The following is a 27759-nucleotide window of genomic DNA, read 5'->3' on the forward strand; positions in this document are numbered from 1 at the left end:
GAAAGGTCCAAGCTCAAACTTCTCTCATGGCTGGTGTTAGCTGTTTCTCAGTCCATAAGGAAGAGAGTTGACCCTGGATATTTATTTCACATCCCTTTGCCTAATGAAACCATTTGAAAGGGAAACTGATTGATTAGTAAGCTTTGTTGCTGTGATTTAGGTTTGATCTCCAAGTTGAGAGAGCAGTCTATATTAAGACCCTCTTTTCTATCTTAAATTCATCTATCTTTAGTGTCATCTGGAGGCACAGAAATGTGTTGACTTTGTATGCAATGGCTAAAAACGGGAACCTAAAGTATGGGATCAGGTTCCCTTTCATAACCTTATTATGCATGGTTCTTGATACACTGTAAAAGCAATTAATTGCTTTCACAAATTTCTGAAGCAGTAGGTGGAGTTGCCCATTTTTTCTTGGCAGCTGTCCATTAGGAATAATTCAGACTTACTCGCCAATCATTAACCTGGGTCTAGGATACACTCTCTGAGTCCGATTTGGGGTGTTTTTATTTTAGCTGCAGCAAAGTTGCTGCTTTCAGTTGCTCCCTCTCTGTGCTTAGTTGGCTGTTTGTCAGTGTCAGAATCAAAAGTTGGGTTGGCCTGCATGGCTCAAATCCACAGAGAACCTCTGGTGCTTCAGAACAAGGGTTCTTACAGCAATTGCAGACAATGTGTTCGCTCAGATAGTTGGCAGGGCAACAGGAAGGAATCTTTTAATGGGATACTTATGCCTAGGCCTCTAGTCTGTACCAGGTTGAGTGGGTGAGCTAGGCACACTGCTGATGTTGGATACGGTAATGAGGCGTTAGTGTGTCCAAAACAATTTCACCTTTCCCACACACACTGGGTATGTAATCTCCTCACACCCAAAACTGTCTGTGTTGTTAAAATAATCCTTGTTAACTGCTAGTCAGCAGAAGGCATGGGGATGCGGGGAAATAAGCAGCCAGATGAACTACCTGCAAGCTTGAGTAAAAATCCAGTTTGTACATGGGGTAAATCTGGTGGTATGCAGAATGCTGCAGGATGAGATTTCAAAATACAGAAATAACATTTTAGAATTGGAATAATTAACAGGTTGCTGAATTCCTGTACTTCTGTCGTATTTATAAGATGTCTGTCATCTTTTCCTGTTTGCTGTGAGCAAGGAAGGGAGGAGGGAACACATTAACTTGAAAATATTGTACTTCTCTTTAAAGTAACCTCTGCAAATAAAAGTTATTTGTAATCTTTATTCTATTATCTCCAATATGGGCTTGCTTTGTGCATATGATAGCCTTTTGTGTGTTAATGGTACATACCTTTCTTCCAGTCTGAGCAATAGTGTTAACCAGGAGCAGCAGTGCTGAAACTCAAGAGGCAGCAATATGTACAGAGAAGGGGTGGGCCTCATGTTGGTGTGAAATTATGTTGGCTTCAGGATTGCATAAAAGTCTTTCTAAACATAAATAGTGGAGCAGAAAACCTTTGTTTCTAAAAGGGAATTAAAGAAAATGCATCAAGATGCACAGTTCAGTGGGAACTCTTATCAGAATTAGTACATTTTAGAATCCTAGAATCATGAATTAAAAACATTCAAGTTGACCCTTCAAGAGAGCAGTCTTGTGGACCAAGTAAGGCCCACTCTAAACAGTTATACTAGTATAACTAGTGTATCCTATTTTTTTTTTATACCAGTTTAGTTGGACTTGTGCAATTCTTGTGTGGACACATTCTTGTCTGTTTAAAACCAATTATATCTGTTTATCTTGTGCCAGTAACTGGTTTACTTAAATCTGTTACAGCTTGTGTGTACACAAGTTCAAGACTAATGAATATTTCTGACAAATGCTCTTCATCTGGGGATTTTTCTTTGTATGGCTCGAGGAGGATAATTAATGATTAACATAAAGGAGCACAGCATTCTAACATTTTACTGCTTTCATTTGTATCTGCATATGAGCCACTTAATTTTTTTTAATCTTTGAGTCAGATGGTAAAAATCTGATTCTACTTTTGCATACATGCAGAGGGTATATTTTTAAGAAAATGGTTGGAGTCCCCCATTCTTTGGATTCACACACCTAAAGTAGGGTACAGGATATTAAGATTGTTCATCTGGTATGAAGTTTCCTCCTCTAAACTAATGGCCACCCTGTCCTAAACATTCATCTAGTTTTTTTAAGGTTACTAAGGGCTTGTCTACATTACCCGCTGGATCGACGGGCAGCGATTGATCCAGCGGGGGTCAATTTATCGCATCTAGTCTAGTCACGATAAATTGACTACCGAGCGCTCCCCCGTTGACTCTGGTAATCCACCAGGACGAGAGGCGCAGGCGGAGGCGACGAGAGAGCGTCAGCCGTAGACTTACCGCAGTGCAGACACCATGGTAAGTAGATCAAAGTACGTCGACTTCAGCTACGTTATTCACGTAGCTGAAGTTGCATAACTTAGATCGTTTTTCCCCTCTTCTCCCCCTCCCCCCCAGTGTAGACCAGGCCTTAGTGTGGGAAGATGTGCTGACTTGATCCCCTTGAATGAATTCACCTAGTGAACTCAAAACAGGAACATCAGAGGAAATGGCTATTCAGACCTCACTCTAGGCATGGCTGAAGGGCAGTAGGGGAAACAGCTCAGGTTTTCGTGGGGTTGTTGAGTGTCCATGCTCCTTTGTGTCTGACTTCCAAAAAGCCAATTTGGACCCCTGCCCTCAGGCTGATGCCATTAACTCATTTCATGGAAGGCATTGGGTGATAACAATTTTTGGTCACTTGGCTGAAGCTGAACTAATGACTTGGTGTGAGAATTGTTTTGTTTTTAGACATTTAAATCTAAAGATTCCTTCAAAAGTTGAGTACATCATGTTGCAGAAAGACTATACAAAATAGTACTAGAACAGCTTTTTCCTGTACTATGAAATTTGGATGGCCTAAAGACAGCTGCATATGCCAAATTCTTAATGTAAATGGCTTGTTAAAATCTATGAAGCAACCAAGATCCTCACCCCTCTTGGTTGTAAATAAAACACATCTCTTTAATTTCTTGCTTGTAGACAGTGGCAGCTGAGATACTGTAGTGGCAAAGCTATTTTGTTGGTGTTTGCTCCTGGCAAGAAACAGGCTTAGTGTGTGGAGGTGGCAGCACTTTTAAGGCACAGTCAGTAATCTGCATATTTGTGAGACAGATGGACTGGGTTGTGTGCTTAGTAATATGCCCTGCCCCTATTGAAAAGGAGCTTTTATAGTAGGACACATGGCCATCCACTGCTGTGGAGACTGGCCAGTTCCAATACCTGTTCCTGCTGTTAACTTTTAGTGAAAAGATCCAATTCAAATCTAGCTTGCTTAAATTGCAGTGTTGGTAACTACATTACAATATGTGATCTTATGGGTGCTCAGTCTCCTTGAAGACTTAGCATAGGAGCAGCTAGGATCTCCTAAAGTGTGGTCTCTTCACTGAAAGCTAGCATTATGAAATATTTAATTGTTCAGAAAGTGCTTTTTTAGATAAAGTCTAAACCAAACAGATTACTTCACATCATTTATCTAGCAATGATCTATAGCATTCAACCATTTAATTTCTCATGCCCTAGAACACTGAAAATGAAAATTAACTGAATTTCAGCCATAACTTCAAGCTACAGTGAGGGTTGAGAGAACGTATCAGTAGCTTGGTAGTACAATACTGACAAAGTTGTAGTTACCAAACTACCATTAAAACCCAGGATGTTGAGGTAAGATTTATATTTGAGACCCAAATGTGAATGTGTGTAAATGCGCAGTTAAGATATCTAAAACATGTTAATTCTGCTCCTGCAGCAATGCCAACTTTCCAGCCTCTCAGTTTGGTAAGAGGTTGCTTTTGCATTCTTGTCTGAAGAAAGAGTTGATCATCTGTTCACAGCTGGGGATTGTGCTGGGACTAGCTTTTGCCTCCGTGTAGGACTGAATTAGTTAAGGCATCGGTACACAAAACTGGCACCTCTTCCCAGTTTTACTTCTGAGGAAAGGGCTGTTCTAGTAGGAAGGGTTCCAGTGCGAATAAAAAATTGTGGTTTAGCAGTTAAAACAGAGTACTGGGAATGAGATTTCAGATTCTTTTCTTGACTCTTAGACTGTGACCTAAGTAAGCTAATTTACCTTTGTCTCGGTTTACCCACTGGTAAAATGGGGGATAAACCCCAATTCATAGGAGCTTTGTGGAATGTATGAAATCATTTGAGAGGTGATACATATGTGGGGATAGTTTCTTGTCAAGGCCACGTATGGCTCTAGACCTTAATTATAGGGTATGGTATGACTCAGCACACCGATTGTATTGTGGGGGTCAGTATCTTGTCTTGTCTGCAACTTGTCACTGTTGCCAATATCTGAAACATCAAGTCCCCAATAGTTAACCTGTACACTGCAAAACTAAAAAGAGACTGACATTGAACCCGATCGTGAAATATTTGATAAGTCTGCCAAGGTGCAGCCATGGTGAATCTGCAGAGAGCCCTTGTGCTTATCTAGCATGAACAGGATTTTGCATAGCCTGTTTGTATCAAGCTGGCAGATGACAAATTTCTAAGATTCTGCAGTGCTGAAGCTTGGTATCTTCACTGTCAGTCCTTACATAGTGGAAAGGGGACGTGGTGTGTGTGTGTGTGTGTTTGGTAAGAATTTGGAAACTCGTAGTAAACTTTTTTGTAATTGGTATTTGCAGGGTGCAGATAGTGCTTATCCAAGTTGCTGCTGGAGACATGGATGGGAGCCAATAACTCAATCGGCAGTTAAGGAGGAAATCTAAATGGTATTGGGGAAGATCTGATACAGCTATAATGCTGTATGGCTTAAATGAGGAGAAATGGTTAATTTCCACCTCCTAATTAGTTGTTGATTGAAAAGCGGAGTGCCAATAAATCCCAGTGCACAGACAGGAGTTGGAATGCACTGAAGCAGAGATATAAGATACAGAATGGGCTTAAACATTTCAGATGCATGTTTAGTTACTTTGGCATCTTTTGGGGGAACTGTTAACATATATAAACATCTTCACTGTACTTCTTCCCCTGGAAGATAGCTAATGTAGATTGCATCAATTTTCATTCAAAACAAACCATATTTATAGTATTGCTTTATGTGAAATGTTGGGTAGTAAAGTTTCTCATAGTTCCCAGGAGTATTACCAGTCTGACTATACAATGGTAAATGTTCTGCTTTGGTTGGTGCTGTCCATATGACGTATCCAGTTGAAAGCAGCTTGACAATTGCTGCTCATGAGGGGTTTCTGCTGACCTCTGTTAGTTGGTTATTTTCCCCCTCTAACTTGGGTGGTGGTTCAAGAGAACAGGCTGAAGACGTGGCTGCATGTTAGCATTCAGAGCCTAAGTGGGTTATCATGGCAGGATGCTAAACTACAGGCAGTGTTGCATAGGCCTTGAATTTTAGGTCACTGAAATAGGAAAGTAGGAAAAGCCGTGTTTTGCTGTCAATCCCAATTCCCTATTAAAGGGACCCACCCCCTCAAGCACTGTCTTCATAGTTTGTAGGCACTAGTCTCTTTGGGTATGTCTGCACAGCAGTGTAAGCCCAGGATTGAGCCTGGGCTCAAGCCTAACTCCCTTGTGTCCACACACCAATTGTGTTAACCTAGGATCCCAGGACCCTGCAGGGCTAGAGGATCCCAGCCTGTATTAAGCAGAGACCTATGGTCTGAGGTCTAGTGCTTTCCTGTGTGCATGTAGTTCTAGCTTGACTTGGGTCCTGGAAGTCTTTAGAATGTATCCCAGAGTTCCGTGGGGAAACTTCCTTAGTCCTCAGAGTAGCAGCCGTGTTAGTCTGTATCCGCAAAAAGAACAGGAGTACTTGTGGCACCTTAGAGACTAACAAATTTATTTGAGCATAAGCTTTCGTGGCCCACGAAAGCTTATGCTCAAATAAATTTGTTAGTCTCTAAGGTGCCACAAGTACTCCTGTTCTTTTTCCTTAGTCCTCTATGCCAACAATCTGTGGTGCAGTCTCTTGCAAACAGAAGCCACACACCCCTTTGCAAATGGCAGCAGCTCAGTTCAGCATTAACGCATTTCCATCTGAACACTGATCTGCAAGAGACTGATTAGAAGAAGCTTTTTGCAAAGAAAGCCGCTTCCTGGTCACAAGAGCAGAGCCAGATTTTGGTGCACCCTGCATAGGTAGCCCTGGGGGAGCAGAGCGGGGACTAAGCGGCTGTGCTGCAGGGAGGGGAAGCAGCAAAGCTTCTGACTTAGCATGGCCTGGGGAGGATGACCCCCAACACACAGCCCCTCTCCCTCCTTGCAAGGCAGCTGCTTGATCCCACTCCACTCTGTCCCTTGTTCCTCCTGGGGATCTCATATCCCTGTCTCCTGGGGTGTGGCAAGGGCAGGGATCCCGGGGGGTGCTGGAGCACACGGCACCCCAACCCCTGGAGCTGCACTTCAGCCAGGATGGGTGTGGGTGTGTGAAGGAGGGTGGGGTGTTTTTCCTCTGAAACTGTCAAACTTCAAACAGCCAAAAATGAATAAAAACAAATGAGCAAAATCACTTTCATTGAGCATCCCATTTTAAAAATTAAGAATCGCAAAGTTTCATTTTAATAATTTGACAGCCCTGGAGACTGATGTCCTAATTAACCTCAGAACAGGTGCACGTGGGCATTTTCTTGCCAATGTAACTCAGCCTAGAGGTGCACATCCCAGTTCTCAAATTAGATGGTAGTTCAGTATAAAGCTTTCACAACCTACAGCCACCAAAGGAGCTAATTATGTAGTTTATGTATTTGTGCTCCTTGTGGGCACCTGAATCCCCTCAGTAGCACCTTCACTGTTAGGTAACAGGGTTGGCAGCAGAGCTTTCCCACAGTGTAGCACACTTGTAGGGCTAAAGTAGTCGTGGGCAACCTGTGGCCCATCAGGGTAATCCCTGGCAGGCCTCCAGACAGTTTGTTTACATTTGCACGGCCGCCCGCAGCTCTCAGTGGCCGCGGTTCGCCGTTCCTGGCCAATGAGAGCTCTGGGAAGCAGCGGCCAGCATGTCCCTGTGGCCCGCGCCACTTCCCGCAGCTCCCGTTGGCCAGGAATGGCGAACTGCAGCCACTGGGAGCTGCGGGCGGCCGTGCAAATGTAAACAAACTGTCTGGTGGCCTTCCAGCCAATTGCCCTGATGGGCCGCAGGTTGCCCACCACTGGCTGAGTGTTGACATGGGGATGGGGCATGCCAGGCACTCTGGGATAGGGTTACTTTGACAGGTCTGTCCATTGTTGTGTGGACACAAGAGCCCTAGGTTCGAGCATGGGAAAGAAAATCCTTAATCTAGGGTTAAAATGCAGTTTAGATGCTCAAGCCCAGGGTTCCCTGACACAGGTCAGCTGACTCAAGTCCCACTAACTTTAGGCTTACATTCCTGTGTAGACATACCCATGGTTGTTTACCAACCCGTGTTTCCACTGTGGTGTAGTGAGTGGGCCACCTGGCCAGGTTGGATACCTGCTTCTATAACACATCTCACTTATAACATCCAACTTCATAGCTTCAACAGTTAGAGAGATTGCTGGGAATGGTGGAATGGACTTCTCAATATTCATACCTCATGAAATGCTAGTATTTCAGTTACCTGCTTTTTTATATAGACCTGTTTTTTCTCTCAGTGAATTTCTTTAAACAAACTTAAACGGTAGACAACTGGCACCTTTCCCCAAAGTTGGGCCCTCACATACTGTGCAGCTTGTAACAGATTATCTCAGGAAGACTAGGCCAAATGGTCTAATAGAGCAGCTTCTTTCCACCTTCGTTTTAGCCAAATATAAAGTTTGGTACATATGTGTAGAAATCTATGCACTTCTTGGAGTGACTTGTTTTTTAGGTGTACTAGTTTTCGTCATTTGTGCTGGCTGTGTTAGCTGACTCTGTCCTTCCTTTCCCCTTAATACCTTACAAAACACTAGGTTCCCTCTGAATGGAAGGTGTGATATAAACATCACTATTCTATTTTGATCACTGTATTGCTAGTCCACCTTGAGCTTTTAAGTGATTGCTGAAGTCTAGGAGTGTATCTCTCCCTGTCATCCAACCTGTCTCAAGGAAGAATTGATGATGAAGAGAACATTTTGCTATGATTTGAGGGAGTCTGTCACTGTTATAATCTTCCTTAAAGTATGTCTATGGCTTAATTTTTTATCTGGGCCAGGCAAAGACTGAGGGATCTACCTTAAATTGTCCCATCTAAATTTAGCAGCTAGTCTTCACAGAGACAGAATTATCAGGAAGAGCTAAATTAATTTTGTGTCAAAGGGGCCTTGGGACAAGCAAAGGAAAACAGAAAATATAGAACAGAGGGTCCCGTTTTGAGTCCTCTTGGTTCAGAGCAGAGTTCAGTAGGACTTTCTTTCAAAAGTAGCTGTTGAAATGAGCCTATATTTTTAGATAGTGTAGACAGTTCTGATATTTCATTATAATAGATCTAAGCAACCCAGCGTTACTTTGAATTTCTGGCCAAGGCTTCAAGTGGTAAGTTAATACTTTTTATCTTTCTCCTCTAGTAAATCTTTTTAGTATGAAGTTTTTATGGGACTGTTAAAAGTGACCTGCAAAGGATCTTTTAAAAATGGGTTGTACGATTGTTGTATATAGAAGGCCTGAAAAGTTTGTGGGATGTCTTGCCAAGTTTTTTTTCCGTCTTTCCTCCTACTTTAGAGCTCTCAGTGATGTAAATCTAGTGTTACGGTTTTGCTGGAATTTTCTTTGGGGAAGGGTGTTCGTTTGGCATTGGTTTTAAATAGGTGTTCACAAAATGTGAAGACTGTTTTAAATTGACTTTTAAACTTTCCGTCTAAATTCTTCGGCTTTCAGTGTCTTGTGATGTAATTTCACTTGTCCAGTTACCATAGAGTCTTCTGGTCTTCTCTGGCCTGGGATTTTTAGTTTTAAAATTTAAAAAAACTTCTGGGGGAATGGAGAGGGATGTTTCCGGACTCCTTGATTACATCATAAAGGAGTAGAAAGGCTTGGCCACTTGGGCCCATCTTCCTTTTCTTCTGCAGATCACTCTTTGAGCTCATTGCAGTTCTAGAAAACAGCACAAATTTACATTTCACAAAATCTGTAAAGAGCAAACTTGTAAAACCGGAAGTGTTGTTGAACAGTGGGACTTGTGGCTTATTTCAGGCCTGCTCTTTGCATTTCTGCATTTCCCAGCTGTGCAGTGACTCATCGTGCTGCTGAACAATGGGAACAGCATCTCTTATTCCTTCGCTTGGTTCCAGTTGGCAAAGCTGTTAGAGGATATGAATTGCAAAGAGAGAAGAAATTTGCAGGGCTGGGATGAGTCATCCAAGTGTTTGTGATAACTCTCATGTGGTAAAGTAGGAGTTAAGGAAGACTTAGTCTAAGAAGCCATTATGTTCAACACTTCAGCATTAACCAAGAGCATAGGTGTGTGCATGGGGTGTGCCAGGTGTGCCCAGGCACACCCTAATGCCCTCTCAGAAGCGGCCGGCACGGTGCCACGTCCCTGGGGCTGGAGGGAGGGTTGCTCCAGGCACCGCCCCCTGCAGCTTCCATTGGCTGGGAACGGGGAACTGCAGCCAATGGGAGCTTCGGGGGAGGTACCTGGAGGCGTGGCAAGGGCAGTGTGCAGAGCCCTGTGCCGCCCCCCATCCCCTGGGGCTGCGCGGGGACGTGGTGAGCGGCGTGGGGCCCTGGCAGGCAGGGAGCGTGCCGCTGCCGGTAAGCGGCGCGGGGCTGGAGCCTGAACCCCTCCTGCACCCCGCCCCCCCCTCCCTGACTGCACCCTGTTGAGCCGGGCTCCCCTTCCCCAGGGCTGGCCGCTTTAACAGCCCCATGTACACTGGCAGCCTCCCACCCAGCAGCACCAACACAGCCGCTTAAGGTGGCCCGTGGGGCTCACGGGGGTGCTGCCGCAGCCACACCCCCCCCCCAGGCAGCTGCCCCCCTCCAGCGCCAGGGGCCCCAAACCTGCCTGCGGCTCCCAGCACTGGCCGCGGGCCCGGGCACCACCTGTGGGGGTCAGGCCACCCCTGAGCCCAGCCCATCTTAAGTGGGGCCCGGGAGCCAGCGGGCCCGGAGCAGGGGCAAGCCCGGCCCACAGGACCCCCGGGAGCCCAGCTGCAAGCTCAGCTCCCCAGCGCTGTTCGGGGGCTCCGGCCCAGCTCCCTCGGACTTCAATCCAGCTCCGGGAGCAGCCTGGCCCCACTGCGATCCGCCCCGGCTGCCTCTGCCTGGCCTGGCCTGGCCCCAAGCGCCCAGCCCGGCCCTCTCTGCCCGGCCCCCGAGCCTTCCCGCCGGGACGGGGGAGCCCAGATCCCCAGCTCGGGGCCCACCTGCAAACAGCCTACCCTCCTGCACCCCAACTCTCTTCCCCCTGCCCCGAGCCCCCTCCTGTGCCCTGGCCCCCCCAACCCCCTGCCCTGAGCCCCCTGCCTGCACCCCTACTGCACCCCATTCCCTGCCCTGAGCCCCGTGCCGCATCCCGCAACCCTACTGCACCCCAACCTCCTGCCCTGAGCCCCCTGCCTGCACCTTGCCCCCCTGCCCTGAGCCCCCTGCCACACCCCTCCTGCACCCCAACTCCCTGTCCTGAGTCCCCTCATACACCCCGCACCCCTCCTCTGCCCCAATCCCTTGCTCTGAGCCCCTTCCTGCACACTGCACCCCCCCACACACCCTGCACCCCCTCCCACACCCCAACCTTTATGATGTTCGCCTTTTTTAAAAAAAAAAAAATTCCCTGGGTGCACACCCTAATTAAATGTGCTGTGCACGCCTATGACCAAGAGTTGCCTAGTAATGCAAAACAAGTAAAAACTGAGTTGTGATTTTTATTTTTAATAAATGAAATGGAGTCAGGGGCAGGACTTGGACAGTTTGACTTACCTCCATATTTTTCTTCACCAGGACTTTCTGATTTGTAGCAGCATTGTAATGGATAAAGAATCTTGAGCTGCACAAGCATTAACATAACTGCCTAAAGCTAAATGTTTGTGGTGGTGATGTTCACATGAGAAGGTGGGTGAGATAACATTTTATTGGACCAACTTCTGTTGGTGAAAGAGACCAGCTTTCGAGCAACACAGATTAATGCTAAATGTGTTGGTGAAAAAGGAGCATAGGGTTTGCTATAAAACTATATTCCCATTAGAGTTGCACTTTAATTCACTGAGGCTACTAGCTGTTACTTCCATAGGCCACGCTTACAGTGCCAGCTAAAGTAGAACAAAAGAGTTCAGCATTTAAATATTTACTATGAATAATGTTAAGATCTTAATTCCAATAATGCAATATTTCTGGAGTTAAAAACACATTGAAGATGTTTCACCTATTTTAACTAAAGAGTCAGAAGTGCGTGATCACTTTTTCCTTACGAACAGTTGGTGTTACTGAAACAGTGCAGGAAAACTTTTGTGTATGGCCTCATCTGTTTTCATTTTGATCCCATAACTAGAATGTTAAGCAAGGGGAGAATATTTTTATTTATATATATATCTTCCCCCCCCCCCCCCCCCCCCAAAATTAGTTGTTGAAGGTGTTCAATACCATGGTATCAGTTAGGTATAACCTTGAGTAGAAGGTAAGCTAATGATTTCAGTGTCTTTTTTTCCATATGCAGTTGTTTCAGACTGTTTCATGTACCCAGATATTAGGAACTCTAGAACAATGGTTCTTAGCCAGGGATACACATACCCAGAGGTCTTCTGGGGGTACATCAGCTCATCTAGATATTTGCCCTGTTTTACAACAGGTTACATAAAAAGCACTAGCCAAGTCAGTACAAACTAAAATTTCATACAGACAATGACTTTATACTGCTCTATATACTATGCACTGAAATATAAGTACAATATTTATATTTCAATTGATTTATTATTGTGACACTGCACCCCATATTCTTCATAGAAATATTGTTATGATATGAATATGGCATAACTAATATGTTTTATGCAAGATGGGTCATGTGAGGTATCATTGGAAAGGTTATGATCTACTGAATGTGTTTATTCAATTTGTATGCATGTATCATTTCTGTGTCTGAGGTTAGGAATATTGACTATGTAACAATTACAACTGTGTGTGTATTTGGGAGACACCCACCAGACAGTAGACAAGCAGCCTCAATGGGCCATTAGGAAGAACAATAAGATTTGGAAGATACAGGTGTTGCTGCTTTGACACTACAGGGTTAGGTGATCAGGTCACCCGGTACTAGACCCCATCCTGGGCTTTCAGTGTTTTTCCATTAAGAGGGGGTGGGGTGGGGTGTCATACTGGAAAACAAGATTCCTGCCTTATGTAAATTCTATTTAAGGCTGGGAAGTAAGTCAATCAGGACTCTTCTTCATTGCCTCCCCGTCCAAGAAGGAAGATTGCTAAAAACACCTGAAGAAAAAGGAACAAAGCTGAGGGGAAAGGCAAGGGCTGAGTCCAGGCAGAGAGACAGGTCCGGTGTGTAAAGAGAAATAACTGGAACCGTAAGCTACAGAAACTCTGCAACCTGCCTAAGACAACATTTAGGGTGAGAAATTACATTTTGTATCCTGTTGCTTTAGTGAATTAAGCTTAGGTTGCGTGTTTTGTTTTATTTGCTCAGTAATCTGCTTTGTTCTGTTTGCTATTCCTTATAATCACTTAAATAAGAAATAAATTTAACAACTACAAAAGGTAAATTTTATTTCAAAACCCAGTGTGTGCAATTCATATCTGGTGGGGAATGCGGGGAAAAGCTGTGCATAGCTCTCTCCACTTTGAGGGAGAGGGTGAATTTTTATGAGCTTGCGCTGTGCAGATCTTTCTATACAGTGCAAGACAATATTATTTTGGGTTTATACCCCAAAGGAGGTGTGCATCTGAGTGCGGGCTATTCCCCTAGCTAAGTCCTCCCACACACAGCTGATTTCAGTCTGTGCTTGCAGCTAGGTGTGGCCTTGCCTTTGTGTGTGCTGGAGAAGGCTTGAGAGTCTAGCATAGCAAGAACAGGGTGAGGAAACCCAGTCTAGTGGAAAGGGCAGGCTCAGTGGGACTGCAGCACATCAGGTGGCACCCCAGGAGGGGGGTTCAACCTGTCACAGTATTGTATGATAAAAACGAGAAAGTCAGCAATTTTTCAGTAATAGTGTGCTTGTCACTTTTGCTTTTTTTTTTTGTCTGATTTTCTAAGCAAGTATTTTTTAAGTGAGGTGAAACTTGAGAGTACGCAAGACAAATCAGACTCGTGAAAGGGGTACAGTAGTCTGGAAAGGTTGAGAGCCACTGCTCTAGAATGTTTAGGAAGCTACTTTTTTTTTTTTTTTTTAAAGTGACCTCTGAAGGTTGCAGCCTTTAGTGTAAATTGTCTTAGCATGGCCTCACTCTTTAATCTAATCGTTACTGTCCTTCCCCTGGTTTGTGGGATTTTTCTTGGAGCCAAGAAAATTGTACAGAGCATATTCTTTATTGCAACACTCCTCTCTGACCCTCTTTCCTCCTTCAACTATTCATCTTCTCTGGCTTTTTTCATAGCAGTTACTCAATGAGGCTCTGACATACACGCTTTTTCTAAAGTTGCATATTATCACTCAGTGAAATGGAATTTGAGAGAATGGATAGATTAATGGTTTAGAGCGGTCATCCAACATAGCCTTAATGCTATAAAGAGCTGAAGTCCATTGTTTGTTTGTTAGCTTCTTCAGCTGTATGCAAAGTCAAGAATATGTGGAGGTTGGACTGTGGTAATGCATTAGAATCTGTTACAGACCAGGTGGACCAATTCCCAAATGTATCTAACTGTGTATAGATTTGGATCTTTTTTGTTTTGCACACAACATACCTGACCTGGTCTCTTGCCTTCAGAGACCTTGCTTACCTTCTTTCATACCAATACAACCTAAAGTGTTTAGATATCTCTAGAGAGAACCCAGGATTGAGGTATTGTTGGAAGAGACTTTTCCTGAAGTGGATAGTTCTTCCTGATAGGAGTTGAGACTGTTGACATACATGATGAAATGATTTGGAACACTTCTTCTTCCTGTCTGTATTTTAAATTTCATTGTTGCTAATAGCTGTAGGAGGAGAAGTTTAATTCCAAGATAGGGTGAGCAGATAACTTGGTACAATAGATGCTGTTTCAGACTTAAAAGCTACTTTGGCACCTGTTACATACAGCTTTGAGTTTTCTATATAAGGTATTTATATGGCCCCAATTACCACAGTATCTGAACACATCAAAATGTTAATGCATTTATTCTCACAACACTCCTGTGATGTAGGGGAGTGCTGTTGTCTCCATTTTACAGATGGAGACTGAGGCACAGACTCAGTGACATACTGACTTCCTATCATAGAATATCAGGGTTGGAAGGGACCTCAGGAGGTCATCTAGTCCAACCCCCTGCTCAAAGCAGGACCAATTCCCAACTAAATCATCCCAGCCAGGGCTTTGTCAAGCCTGACCTTAAAAACCTCTAAGGAAGGAGATTCCACCACCTCCCTAGGTAACCCATTCCAGTGCTTCACCACCCTCCTAGTGAAAAAGTTTTTCCTAAACCTCCCCCACTGCAACTTGAGACCATTACTCCTTGTTCTGTCATCTGGTACCACTGAGAACAGTCTAGATCCATCCTCTTTGGAACCCCCTTTCAGGTAGTTGAAAGCAGCTATCAAATCCCCCTCATTCTTTTCTCTCTCTGCAGACTAAACAATCCCAGTTCCCTCAGCCTCTCCTCATAAGTCATGTGCTCCAGCCCCCTAATCATTTTTGTTGCCCCCCTTCCCCCCGCTGGACTCTTTCCAATTTTTCCACATCCTTCTTGTCGTGTGGGGCCCAAAACTGGACACAGTACTCCAGATGAGGCCTCACCAATGTCGAATAGAGGGGAATGATCATGTCCCTCGATCTGTTGGCAATGCCCCTACTTATACAGCCCAAAATGCACAGGAAGTCTGATAAAACAGGGAATTGTACCCATGCTCCTCAGTGCCAGGCTAGTGCCCTAAACACTGGACCATTTGTTGGCCTCCATTTTTATGTTGCAGTAACTTTACATTGCCAGTGTGTGAAACTGATGGGGTTAGTTCAGATTTATATTTGGGTCCTGTTATGTGTTATGCAGAAAACACTTTTTTAAAAAAAAATATTTTGTTGGTAAACTGATGAGACAAGTTATTCTGGTAGAAACTGTCTCCTTCCTCAGCTTTTTGTGGACATTTTAAATGCTATGAGGTGTTCTTACCTTGAGGTCATGTAGTTTGTCTAAGCACTTAGTTTCTTTACATTCCTTTCTAGGGGAGAATATTCAGAACTCTTTAGATTTGTTCATTTCTTTCTATGCTCTTTGCATCTGCTTCAATCCTCTGGTGTAGTCACCCTCCTTATTGGGATTTATCATAGAGAATGTTTTGCTTAAAATCATTGCTTGGAACCCCCTTAAAAAGCGATGAATTGCATTTCTTAATTATAGGGCTTTGGAAAAGCTCTGTTTATAAAAAAAAAAAAAAATAGGCTAATGATTATTCTGTTTCCACTAAATCACTGATGAAAGCTTTGTTAAATACGCTGCCCTATTCTTCAGTCTTGTTTTGACTTTAAAACTGTAGTATACACGTAACAAAATAATCAGTGTAAGGCAGGGGATATGGGGAGGCACAAGCAATAAATCCAGGTAAACTTCCTTATGTATTCCAGCAGTTTACACGCACACAGCTGTTTCCTGTTCTGAGTGTGGGAGGATGTGCATACAGAGTAACTGAAGAAAAGAACAAGTTGTCAGATACAGCCCACTTTCAGTCTGTACCACATCTAGAGACATTGTTAAGGACAAGGGATATGGGGAAAGGTACACTTTTAGTTCAGTGACTTTTCCCTCGGGGGGGGGGGGCCTTCCCACTCCCCCATATGACTAATGCTGTACAGGAAGAGATTTATTTTTGGAGTCTGTGAGATTTCTTCTTCACAAACCCATCCTGCCTTGACAAGACAGTCTTTTTAAGAGTGCCAGAAAATGCAGGATATTACACTCACCTTCTGAAAATTCATGACTGCAAGGAAGAAGCTCTTATTTTAGCAATTGTTTGGAAAATGTGTCCTGGAAAAGAGTAGTGTCTCCTTACCATCCATCTATAAATCCTTCAGAATCACAAGTAGTGACTATTTGCATTTTAGTGTGTAGGCGCTGGATCCCTTATGAAACAAACTCTTCCTATTTTACTTGAAGTTGGAAAATGACGAGTCAGAGCTCCATTATCTCCATTCATTAGTGTGACGTCCTGTTCATGATGCCCAGAATTCTGAGCCACTGTATTACTCCTCTGCCGTAGCAGCAGCAAAGCTCTCTTGCTAAGCTGTGTGTCAGCTTCCTGACACATCAGCCTGTCTGCCTTCCCAGCAAATTCTTCAAGACTCTGCCAGTCTAAACTTTCCCTTGCAGGCATTACTTTCCCCAAGAATTGAAATTAGGGGATGTGTTCAGATTTACAGGGTGGGGTGAGGGCCGAGGGATGAGACTGTGAGGGTGAAGGTGGGCTGTATGGCACCATAGTAAAAACTGAAAAATGTTTCACAACCATTTTATTAGATTTAACTATGTTTTAAAATCATCACACAAATTAAAGTTGGCTATTCAAGCATTCTATAAAGCATTACATCTACATCCTTCTTGATTTTTTGTTGTAATTTTGCACAACTCTGTTAATGAGCTTGTTGAATGCAGTGCGTTAATCTTTGGTGACTTCTCATGTGTCCTGTACTTCCAGTCCTTGAATTGATATGCTCATTAGTTCATTCACAAGATCAGGCAGAAGGGGACTTCTTTTGGAACACACAATTCTAGTCAATGACCAAAAACGAACGCTCACCTGTAGCTGTCGTGACTGGGAGTAGCAAGAGATGAATTTCTAGTTCTTTTATCCCAGGACACATAGCACAAAGATCAGATCAAGCCACTAGCAGTCATAAAAAATAAAAAAGTTGAAGTCGGTCAAATCTTTGTTCATTCGTCATAGGACATTCCACTTTGTGTTCAAATTCTCTATTTTGTCCTGATCCCTTGGCAGCCCCATTGCTGGTAGAGCCTCACTTCACTCAACTGTCTGTGTTTTATAAGACAGACATCTGTAAAAGCTACATAGAAGTTGAGTAGAATCCAGAAGTTGCTATTGTAAATTTGTAAGACTCAAGTCTGTCTCTTTCTCCAGCTAACTTAACAAACATTGCTTGTCTTCTTCACTAAAGGATTCAATATAAGAGTCTTCATTAACCAACTTCTGGACTGAAGTCTTAGCTTCTTACAGTATGTTTTCAATGGATATCTCTGATTGATCCAAGTGTAGCTTCTATTGCTGGACGAAGATCTACTACTGTTGTAGCTGATGCCTGGATGGCATTGTTTAATAACCCAAGTGGTTTCAAGAGTAGAACTTACAAGAGAGAGAATGGCGACTGTCTTCTCTAAATGTGGTAGCAAAAGTAGCCCACCTGCCTCGCTACTTAGATCCGTCTCATCTTGGTAGATACTTTCCAAAGCCAGTATTACTGGTTGCAGTAATGTTAAGACAACAGCCAAGGACCACTCATGAGAAAACCAGCGGGTTTTCCCAGGTTGGACTAATATGCACATCAGTCCCAGAGCATCTTCCATTTTTTCCAGTCTTTTTGGACTCTTGTTGAAAAGATATAACAAAGACATTAAGTGTATGGCTTTTAAAATGTCTCGCTTGAAAATTCTGCAACTCGTACTACTGCTAGTTGAGTAGATCATAGAATCGTAGGAGTGGAAGGGACTGTGATGGGTTGGATCCCAGAAACCGCGTTGGGAGCTGCCACCTGATGTGTCAAGACTACTACTATCCCTGCTTTCCCTGAAAGCTCAGGACTCCAGCACCCTATCTTGCTGAGCCAGACACTCCTGTCTGCTCCAACACAGACCCAGGGTCTGAATTACTTGCCCCAAAGCTGCAGGTTTACCTGAAAGCAGCTAATAGAAGTGTGCTTGTCTTTAGCACTCAGATGCCCAACTCCCAATGGGGTCTAAACCCAAATAAATCCGTCTTACCCTGTATAAAGCTTATGCAGGGTAAACTCATAAATTGTTCGCCCTCTAGAACACTGATAGAGAGATATGCACAGTTGTTTGCTCCCCCAGGTATTAATACATACTCTGAGTTAATTAATGAGTAAAAAGTGATTTTATTAAATACAGAAAGTAGGATTTAAGTGGTTCCAAGTAGTAACAGAACAAAATAAGTCACCAAGCAAAATAAAATAAAATGCGCAAATCTATGTCTAATCAAACTGAATACAGATAAGATCCTCACCAGTTCCAGAATGCTCCCTTTTACAGACTAATCTCCTTTTAGTCTGGGTCCAGCAATCACTCACACCCCCTGTAGTTACTGTCCTTTGTTCCAGTTTCTTTCAAGTATTCTGGGGGGGTGGAGAGGCTCCCTCTTTAGCCAGCTGAAGACAAAATGGAGGGGTCTCCCAGGGGTTTAAATAGACTTTCTCTTGTGGGTGGAGACCCCCTCCTCCTTCCTATGCAAAGTCCAGCTCCAAGATGGAGTTTAGGAGTCACCTGGGCAAGTCACATGTCCATGCATGACTCAGTTTTTACAGGTAGCATCCATTGTTTACATACTACCTTGAACGTCCTCAAGTAGACTTCTTATGTGGATTGGAGCATTCCAAGATCCATTGTCCTTTAAGTGTTTCTTGATTAGGTACTTAATTTCAACATTCCTTTCTCCAGGAACTGACCAAATGCTCTACTAAGGTTATTTAGAAATCAAGCCAGTACACAGCCAACATTCATAACATTCATAACTTCGAATAATGATACATGCATACAAATAGGATTAATACATTTAGTAGATCATAACCTTTGAGATATGCTACATGGCATATGTAGCATAAAACACATTCTAAGCATATTTCCATAAAGCCTTATGGGAGGTACCGTCACAGGGACCTTGAGAGGTCTTCTAGTCCAGTCCCCGGGACTCAAGGCAGGACTAAATATTACCTTCTAGACCATCCCTGACAGGTGATTGTCATTAGGAAGTTTTTAAGAGCAGGTTAGACAGAGATTCCACAACCTCTGTTGGCAATTTATCCAGGGCTTAACTACCCTAACAGTTGAAGTTTTTTCTAATGTCCGACCTGAACTGTGTTTGCTGCAATTTAAGCCCATTGCTTCTTGTCCTATCCTCAGAGGTTAACAAGAACAATTTTTCTCCCTCCTCCTTGTAACAACCTTTTATGTACTTGAAAACTGTTATGTTCCCTCTGTCCTCTCTTCTCCAGACTAAACAAACCCATTTTTTTCAATCTTTCCTCATTGGTCATGTTTTCTAGACCTCTAATCATTTTTGTTGCTCCCCCTCTGGGCTTTCTGCAATTTGTTCACATTTTTTTCTGAAATGTAGTGCCCAGAACTGGACACAATACTCCAGTTGAGGCCATATCGGCATGGAGTAGAATGGAAGAATTACTTCTCATGTCTTGCTTACAACACTCCTGCTAATACATCCCAAAATGTTTGCTTTCTCTCTCCCCCCGACACTGTTGACTCATATTTAGCTTGTGATCCACTATGACCCCCAGATGGCCTTTCTGCAGTACTCCTTCCTAGGTAGTCATTTCTCATTTTATATGCGTGCAACTGATTGTTCCTTCCTAAATGGAGTACTTTGTCTTTGTCCTTATTGAATTTCATCCTATTTACCGTATATACTCGTTCATAAGCCGAATTTTTTTAGTAAAAAAGGGAAGCACCAGAGACGGGGGTCGGCTTATGAACAGGTATAGAGAGGGAGAGGTGGGACACAGCCCCTCCCCTCCCCCCAACAGAGGGAGCAAGGAGAGGCACCACAGCCAGCAGAGACAGAAGAGAAGAGGCGGGGCCAGAGTCTCTCCGCTTCTGGCCACGCTGCTGTCCCCCAAGCCTCCGAAGCAGCTGCAGCTCCGGGACTGGCAAGCTGTAGCCGTGCTGCTCGGCTCCGCCCCCCCGGAGCAGGCTGCGGCCGCGCTGCCCAACCTGCCGGAGCAGCTCCAGCCAGGTCAGAGACATCCTCCCCTGGCCCTCCCCAGATAAGGTGGGAAGGGATGGGATGGGGAGAGTGTGGGGGTCTGTGCCTGCGGACACTTGAGGTAAACAAACCATCTCGGACCACCAGCGGCTGATCCTGATGGCCTGGGAGCCTATTTGCTGACCCCTGAATTATAGGGTCGGCTTATGAACGGGTTATAAAAATTTTCTATTTTTACTTATCCATCTTGTGGCGGGGGGGGTCAGCTTATAAATGAACCGGCTTATGATCGAGTATATATGGTACTTCAGACTATTTCTCCAGTTTGTCGAGATCATTTTGAATTTTAATCCTATCCTCCAAAGCACTTGCAACCCCTCCCAGTTTAATATTGTCCACAAACTTTATAAGTGTACTCTCTATGCCATTATCATAGAATATCAGGGTTGGAAGGGACCTCAGGAGGTCATCAGGACCAATCCCCAGACAGATTTTTGCCCCAGATCCCTAAATGGCCCTCTCAAGGATTGAACTCACAACCCTAGGTTTAGCAGGCCAATGCTCAAATCACTGAGCTATCAAATCATTGATGAAGCTAATGTACAGAACTGGATACAGGACGAAGCCCTTCAGGACCCATTCAATATGCTCTTCCAGCTTGTCTGTGAACCACTGATAACTACTCTCTGGGAATGGTTTTCCAACCAGTTGTGCACTCGCCGCATCGTGGCTCCCTCTAGGTTGTATTTCCCTAGCTGGTTTAGGACAGATATGGGCAAACTACGGCCCGGGGGCCACATCTGGCCCGCGGGACCGTCCTGCCCAGCCCCTGAGCTCCCGGTCGGAGAGCCTAGTCCCCGGCCCCTCCCCCGCTGCCCCCCCTTCCCCACAGCCACGCGGGCTGCGCTCCGGCCCGCTGCTCCCGCTGGGGAGCGCAGCTGGCTCTGGCCAGGTGTCACGGCTGCAAGCTCCTGCTGCTGGTAAGGGGACGGGGAGCGGGGGGGATCTTGGGGAGCAGTCAGGGAGGAGGGGGCGGTCAGGAGATGGGGAACAGGGAGGGTTGGGAGTGGGAGTCCCGGGGGCGGGGATGTGGATAGGGGTTGGGAGGGCAGTCAGGGGACGGAGCGGGGGGGGCGTTGGATAAGGGGGTGGGATCCCGGGGGCCAGTTAGGGGCAGAGGGTTCTGGGGAGTGGTCAGGGGACGAGGAGCATAGGGCAGGTAGATGGGGGTGGGAGTCCTAGGGAGGCTGTCCAGGGGTGGGGGTGTGGATAGGGGTCGGGACAGTCGGGACAGGGAGCAGGGGGGTTGGATGGGGGCGGGTGTCCCGGGCGGTCAGGTGACAAGGAGCAGGGGCTGTTGGATGGGTTGGGGATTCTGAGTGGGAGGGATAGTGGGTGGGGGCCAGGCCATTTGGGGAGGCACAGCCTTCCCTACCCGGCCCTCCATACAGTTGCGCAACCCCAATGTGGCCCTCGGGCCAAAAAGTTTGCCCACCCCTGGTTTAGGAGAAGGTCATGCGAGACCGTATCAAAAGCCTTACTAAAGTCAAAATATACCACCTCTACCGCCTCCCCCTGCTACACACAAGGCTTGTTACCCTGTCAAAGAGAGCTATTAGGTTGGTTTGACACGATTTATTCTTATCACCTTATTATCTTCTAGGTGTTTGCAAATTGATTGCTTATCTTTCCAGGTACTGAAATTAAGATGGCCTCTCCAGTGTGTATAGGAGAGATTAGGGTTACACTTTTCTCTGAGCAAAGCTTGTATCCCACCATGTCTTCCAGAGAAGTTTGAAGCTCCATCAAATGCTTGTGCCTTCTGTTTGGGGTCCAGTTTACAAGCATTTAATTCTAAGATGGGGGTTGTCACAGATGCAGCCGATGTGTCTACTGTAACCTGAACATCTAGAAATGCATCTCCTGGCCTACCACAGACATCAAGATAACGTATGCAGTGACTTAATACTTGATGCCCATTTGCATCGGGGCATTCATCAGCCATGTATGCAGATTTTTTTGAATGTGGTGAGAGTTCTTCACAGTTTCAACTGTTGAGTCTTTCACTGTTGCACTGCATGCTTCTAACCAGTCAGTTGAGTTTCTTGCAGAAAGATAGTGAGCATTTGCTGGTCTTGTTCGGAACCAGTGTCCAACTTCAGGGTTAACCAGTGACAATGCACTTAACTTTGGCCTCCTGTTTGTAGTGTGAGGTACCTCTTGCTTAAGTGAAAGTATGATGCAACAGCCATGTTTGTTCGCATAAACTATGTTGAGTCTAGCATTCTTAACAGCCTCATTAAGTACTTCTAAAATTGGCTTTGACAGTGATTGGCTTATAAGACTTGCTGCATATTGCTGCAGTCCAGAGGCTTGGTGTTTTGCAGCATTTTCATAGTTTGTCAGCACTGGCTTTGCTGATCCATCTGACAAACCAAGCTCCTCGAGTTGTACCAATTGAAGCAGTGAGAAACTTTCCTGCTTTGTAAGCTTTTTTCCAAGAGGTGCACCATTAGTCATCTTTTCTAACATAAATGAATGGAAAAAGTTTGACCAACAAACATCAGGAACTGCCTTTAGGTTTTGGAGACCTATTTCTTCAGTAGGTAGCTGTATTTGTGCGTTGGGCTGTTGAGATGTAGATACACAGGGGCGGCTCCAGGCACCAGCGCACCAAGTGCGTGCCTGGGGCGGCAAGCCGGTTGCTGTGGGGGCGGCAGTCAGGGAGCCTTCAGCGGCGCGCCTGCAGGAGGTCCGCCGGTCCTGCGGTAATTCGGCGGCAAGTATGCCAAAACCGCAGGACTGGCGGACCTCCCGCAGGCATGCCGCCGAAAGCCGCCTGACTGCCGTGCTTGGGGCGGCAAAATACATAGAGACGCCCCTGTAGATACACCACTTGAATCTTCAGATGACATGTTGGTATATTCTTGGTTCTTGGCATGTTCTTCATCTTTGTTGGTTTGACCGGAGTGGGGTGGGGGGGGAGAACTAGTAGGGGGGTTGTAGAGGTAACAATCAGGGTATCCCAGTTCTCAAGTTCATCCGAGATCTCCCTGCAGTGTCCAATCCCCCTCAGTGGACACTCAGAAATCGTTAGGTTTGCTGTCTCCAAAGAGACAGAGCACACAGCATCCTGTTAGGATAGCTGAAGACTCATGCTTGACTTCCATATACTGCCCTGAGATGGTTTTGTAATAAAACAAGAATAAGTTTATTAACAAAGACGGGATATTTGTGATACTAAATGAGAGAGGCAGGTATGGTTACAGACAAAACAAAATAAATCCCACTTTCTAGTGACTAATCTTCGCACATTGTAATCTTTGCATAAGCAGTTTCCTTACACCAAGTTACCAGCATCTCCAGGCCCGGGGATCCACCTACGCAGAATCAAAGGGTGCTGTTCCCTTTGTTCCCCTTATATTACCTAAAATCCATTGTCTCTGTCTCGAGCCAGGAAGGATTCCTGGGGTGCAGACTCTGCCCCCTGGTGTGCTTACTAAACTGCTGCTTGATAGCTTTGTTTATGGTGTATATATAAATATATTTTCATTGTCCTCTGCCAGTAATCAAGACAGTCAGACAGCTAAATACATATTCCTTTGTTTAGGGCAGGTGGGTTTATGCACTGCCTCCCAAACACATTTTAAGAACATATTTCCAGCACACACACAACTCTTTGTGCACAACCTGTATATACATCACAAAATGATTTTCAGGACCACATGTGTCACCAGTTATGATATCTAATGTGACACTTTTTAGATAGAAATTACGATAACAGTGTATTGGGGGAATGTGTGATAGTTATAGTATGGTGGGCCCTCTGCCAGCTGGCATTGAGGGGCTCTTAGTCTGAAAGCTTGTGCTGAGTTGTAGTAAACTAGTATTGAGTGCTCCAGTCTTCCATGTGACACTTCCAAACATGGTACCCTTTTTCATTTGTTCTGGAAAGGAATTTGGTTCTATCCCCTCCCACACTATGGTGATGGGGATCATACAAATAAGTAGGCAGATCTTTCTTGTGGGAGATAATAGGTTATACTCCTAGGATAAATCTGATCCTGAATGTAACTATTTGGTGAGCGCAAACTACCAATCTTAATCTTGGTTCAGTCTACTGGTAGCACTCTAGTGCATACATTTTGCTCCCCAGGAGTGCAATGGATGGGCTTTGAAGGGAGATTTCAGACCCCTTTATAGGTGCAAGGATGGTGACTAGTGATGCAACGAGGAGTGGATGCTAATTTAGATTCTCAATCTAGGATGTGGAGTACTTCAGGACAAATGGGTTTGAGGAAGAAGATTCCTGTTTCCCTTTGGGGCAAAATTGAAGCTTCCTTCTAAATGGAAAAAGTTTCACTACTTAAAGGAGTATAAAGTATTCCTGAAGGTGTGTCGGCTTTAAATGACATTTGTTTTGATTGATTTTTAAATGATTTATTGGAGGTCTTGCAAAGAAATTTATTTTTAAAAGGTACATATAAATAACCCTTGAGGCTTAATATTACATACCCAATTCAACAATAGTCTGATATATTTTTACAAAAAGCCACTTCAGTTTTAAAAACGACCTGGTTAGATTTTTGAAAACCACTGTATCCTTCAGGAGGGACCATATTTTGGAGGAAATAAAAAAAAATCTGGATCTTTCTGCTAAGCTTGTCTCCTTAGTGAAAATTTAAGCCAGACAAGTCCCAGGTTGCTTAAACCTATTGCTACTTTGAAAATTGCCAACTGATGTGTAGGATGCGCTTCTGTTCTCTGCCATGAGTTTTAAGACAAAAATACATTGGCTTCCAGTAAATGTAAGTCCACTGTGCTGTTATCCAGTGATATGTAATTTGTATTCTACATATAAAAGAGGACCCAGTGCATTAAGACAAAGCATGAGCTGGCTCTAGCAGCAGCTCATGTTCAGTGTATGAATTTTGAGCACTTATTGTACAAACCTATTGCTGTAAACTTTCTTTATTGCTTTCCAAGTAATGTGCATTGGTCTGGTTTTTTTTTTTTTTTTTTGTTTGTTTTTCCACAGGCATTCCACAGGAAGTGCTGCACTGTTTTAGGCTTATGTTAAAGCTTCTCCAATATTCTTACCAACAGTTTGTTTCAAAGTAAACTATACAATGCTCCTCTCATTACAGCCTCTAAACACACCAGGATCCAGTCCAGACATCAATTTTGTGTGTGTGTGTGTGTGTGTGAAAGCAAATGGGCAAAAAAGGCTTTCATTCAATAACCTGCTTGATTTGCTGGCCTAGAAACAAGATTTAAGAAGCATCTCTTTCCTTTTCAACAGGGTGAATCGGTGAAATACTTCCTGGATAACCTGGATCGGATTGGCCAGCTGGTGAGATGTAACTATTTATAGTCCACAGGGGTTAAAGTTAGGAAGGGCATTCTTGCAGATGCTTGAATATGCCTGGTTTAAAACTAGTAAACATAAGTTCCAAATATTTTAATCAAGAAAACAGCGCCCCCCTGAAGTGTGTTAAACTTTGGCCTATGCAACTTGATATGTTTGAATATTTTACTAAGCCTTTGTATTGACAAATAAACAGGAATACAATGAAAAGTTACATGAACAAAAACAAAAATCCACATCTTCCTCTTCTGTCTCCTCTCTCGCCATCTTTGGACCACATCCACTTCCTATGCTGATCTGGTCACAATTCCCCTGTGCAGCAGTGTGAATTTTACAAGAAATTGTCCATTGAGCTCCTACCACCTGTAAGGGCCACAGTAATGGGGAAAACAGCTTGGGTTCTTGCAAAAGGTCTAACGGGGAGAAAAGGTGAGATGAGGATGTACTGCTGCTCATCTTCCTGAGCATAGAGAAAGACAGAAGAATTTCATCCATTTCAGTGTTGTACCTATAGGTAGCAGTGAGACTGGCCAGTACTTACAACAGAATTAAACTTGTGGTAGTGGTCAGCACATACCTACTGTGGAAGGATGCTGTCACTAAAGCTTGCAAGATGTTGTTGTTGTAAATGTATTAAGCTTTTTAAAAAACAGGTTTAAAAGATAATTTCAATGACATTATGGAGACTTGCATTCATTAACACAAATTAATAGTTTTATGGGCAAGAATATCCTAATAGTAAAGTAGTTTCCAATCTGGAAAGGAAGAATTGAATTTAAATATGCAGAAGGGATGAAACTTTGAAGGAAAGTACTGGACCTATACATAAACTTTCACATGCTCCATCACGTTCCTCCATCTTTCAACAGCAAATTTTCAATGTACAATCCATTGGTCGACAAGCCCATTAATTTTGATCTTGTATAGTAAGTCCTTCGCCTTGGTCACTCAGTATCGGATGTCACCTAGAGCTCCTAGAACTGGAACATTATAGCTCCCTACAGCTATCATTACATTGAGAGATGATAAATTTTGTTTTTAAAATGCCAGCTGATGCATATTTTAAAAGGAAGATCTGAGGCAATTTGACACTATTCTCCTTTCTCTTACAGAATTATTTCCCCAGCAAACAAGATATTTTGTTGGCCAGAAAAGCCACCAAGGGAATCGTAGAGCATGACTTCATCATTAAAAAAATCCCTTTCAAGATGGTGGATGTGGGTGGACAGAGGTCTCAGCGTCAGAAGTGGTTCCAGTGCTTTGATGGGATAACTTCTATTTTGTTCATGGTTTCCTCCAGTGAATATGACCAGGTTCTCATGGAAGACAGACGCACAAACAGACTGGTGGAGTCCATGAACATCTTTGAGACAATAGTCAATAACAAGCTCTTCTTTAATGTTTCTATCATCCTATTCCTGAACAAAATGGATCTCCTTGTAGAGAAGGTAAAGACAGTCAGCATTAAGAAGTATTTCTCAGACTTCAAGGGTGATCCTCACAGGCTAGAAGATGTTCAGCGTTACTTGGTGCAGTGTTTTGACAGAAAGCGGCGGAACCGCAGTAAGCCACTCTTCCATCATTTCACAACTGCCATAGACACTGAAAATATCCGCTTTGTGTTTCATGCAGTAAAGGACACAATCCTTCAAGAGAATCTGAAGGATATTATGTTGCAGTGAAGAAGAGCACCCCTTGTCTTGTTGAAATCTACCCGGGGTTATAAGTCAAAGCTTTTATTTTATCTTTATGGCTCTTGCATGTGGTTTTAGGACCCATGCTATTCACTTGGCTCAGGAATGCTGAAACTAGCCAGTCATGGAGGCAGAAGGAGTCCAACATTGATGTTAGCTACTGAATCATTTGGACGAGTAACACTACTGAAAAAAGTGGCCGTTGTAGGGTTTGACACCTAGTTTGGAATGTTGAATAACACAATCACCTTCCTATCTTAGAAAAATCTAACTCTGACAAACTATGTAAGGAAGACTTTGAATGAAAAGTGTTGTTTTGCAAGGACAGTAACTGTGCAGACTGCCTTTTTCTGTAGTTTGGAGGTGCTGAGTTAACCAGTCAAACTAATGTAAATTATAATGAGGTTGGTAGTTGTACTAGAGAATAAATGGCAATATATTAATCACAACTCCACATGTAATCTTTAAATATGTAACCAGATCTTGCTTGCATGTGCAGTGTTTGCCAAGGATCTGGAGTCCACTTATCAGTGTGGATGCACAATTCTTGTCTGACGGTCTTGCATCAGTCTCTTGAGACACGCAAGTCTAGGACTATAAATGAAATGCAGTAGAACTATAAATGAAACCCACCAGGCTATGAGAGTCGTCTGTCCTGCCATTCCGAAGTCAAATGGAGGAGAAAATTAAGGCCTGGCTGATGTGGACAATA

At 44.0% G+C, this 27759-nt stretch overlaps 1 protein-coding gene across 2 annotated transcripts in view; it reads left to right on the plus strand.

Annotated features, from left to right (window-relative positions):
- Positions 1-27035, plus strand: part of GNA12 (G protein subunit alpha 12) — a 71168-nt gene extending 44133 nt beyond the window's left edge. The window contains exons 3-4 of one of the 2 annotated variants that reach the window (XM_065411669.1): positions 25288-25338; positions 26466-27035. In XM_065411669.1, coding sequence (XP_065267741.1) covers positions 25288-25338; positions 26466-27035 — 621 coding nt within the window. The remainder of the gene's footprint in view (positions 1-25287; positions 25339-26465) is intronic. The other variant, XM_065411670.1, reaches the window with a different exon arrangement.
- The last annotated feature ends 724 nt before the right edge of the window (positions 27036-27759 follow it).

The sequence above is a fragment of the Emys orbicularis genome, chromosome 10, assembly GCF_028017835.1.
Source record: "Emys orbicularis isolate rEmyOrb1 chromosome 10, rEmyOrb1.hap1, whole genome shotgun sequence".
NCBI lineage: Eukaryota > Metazoa > Chordata > Testudines > Emydidae > Emys > Emys orbicularis.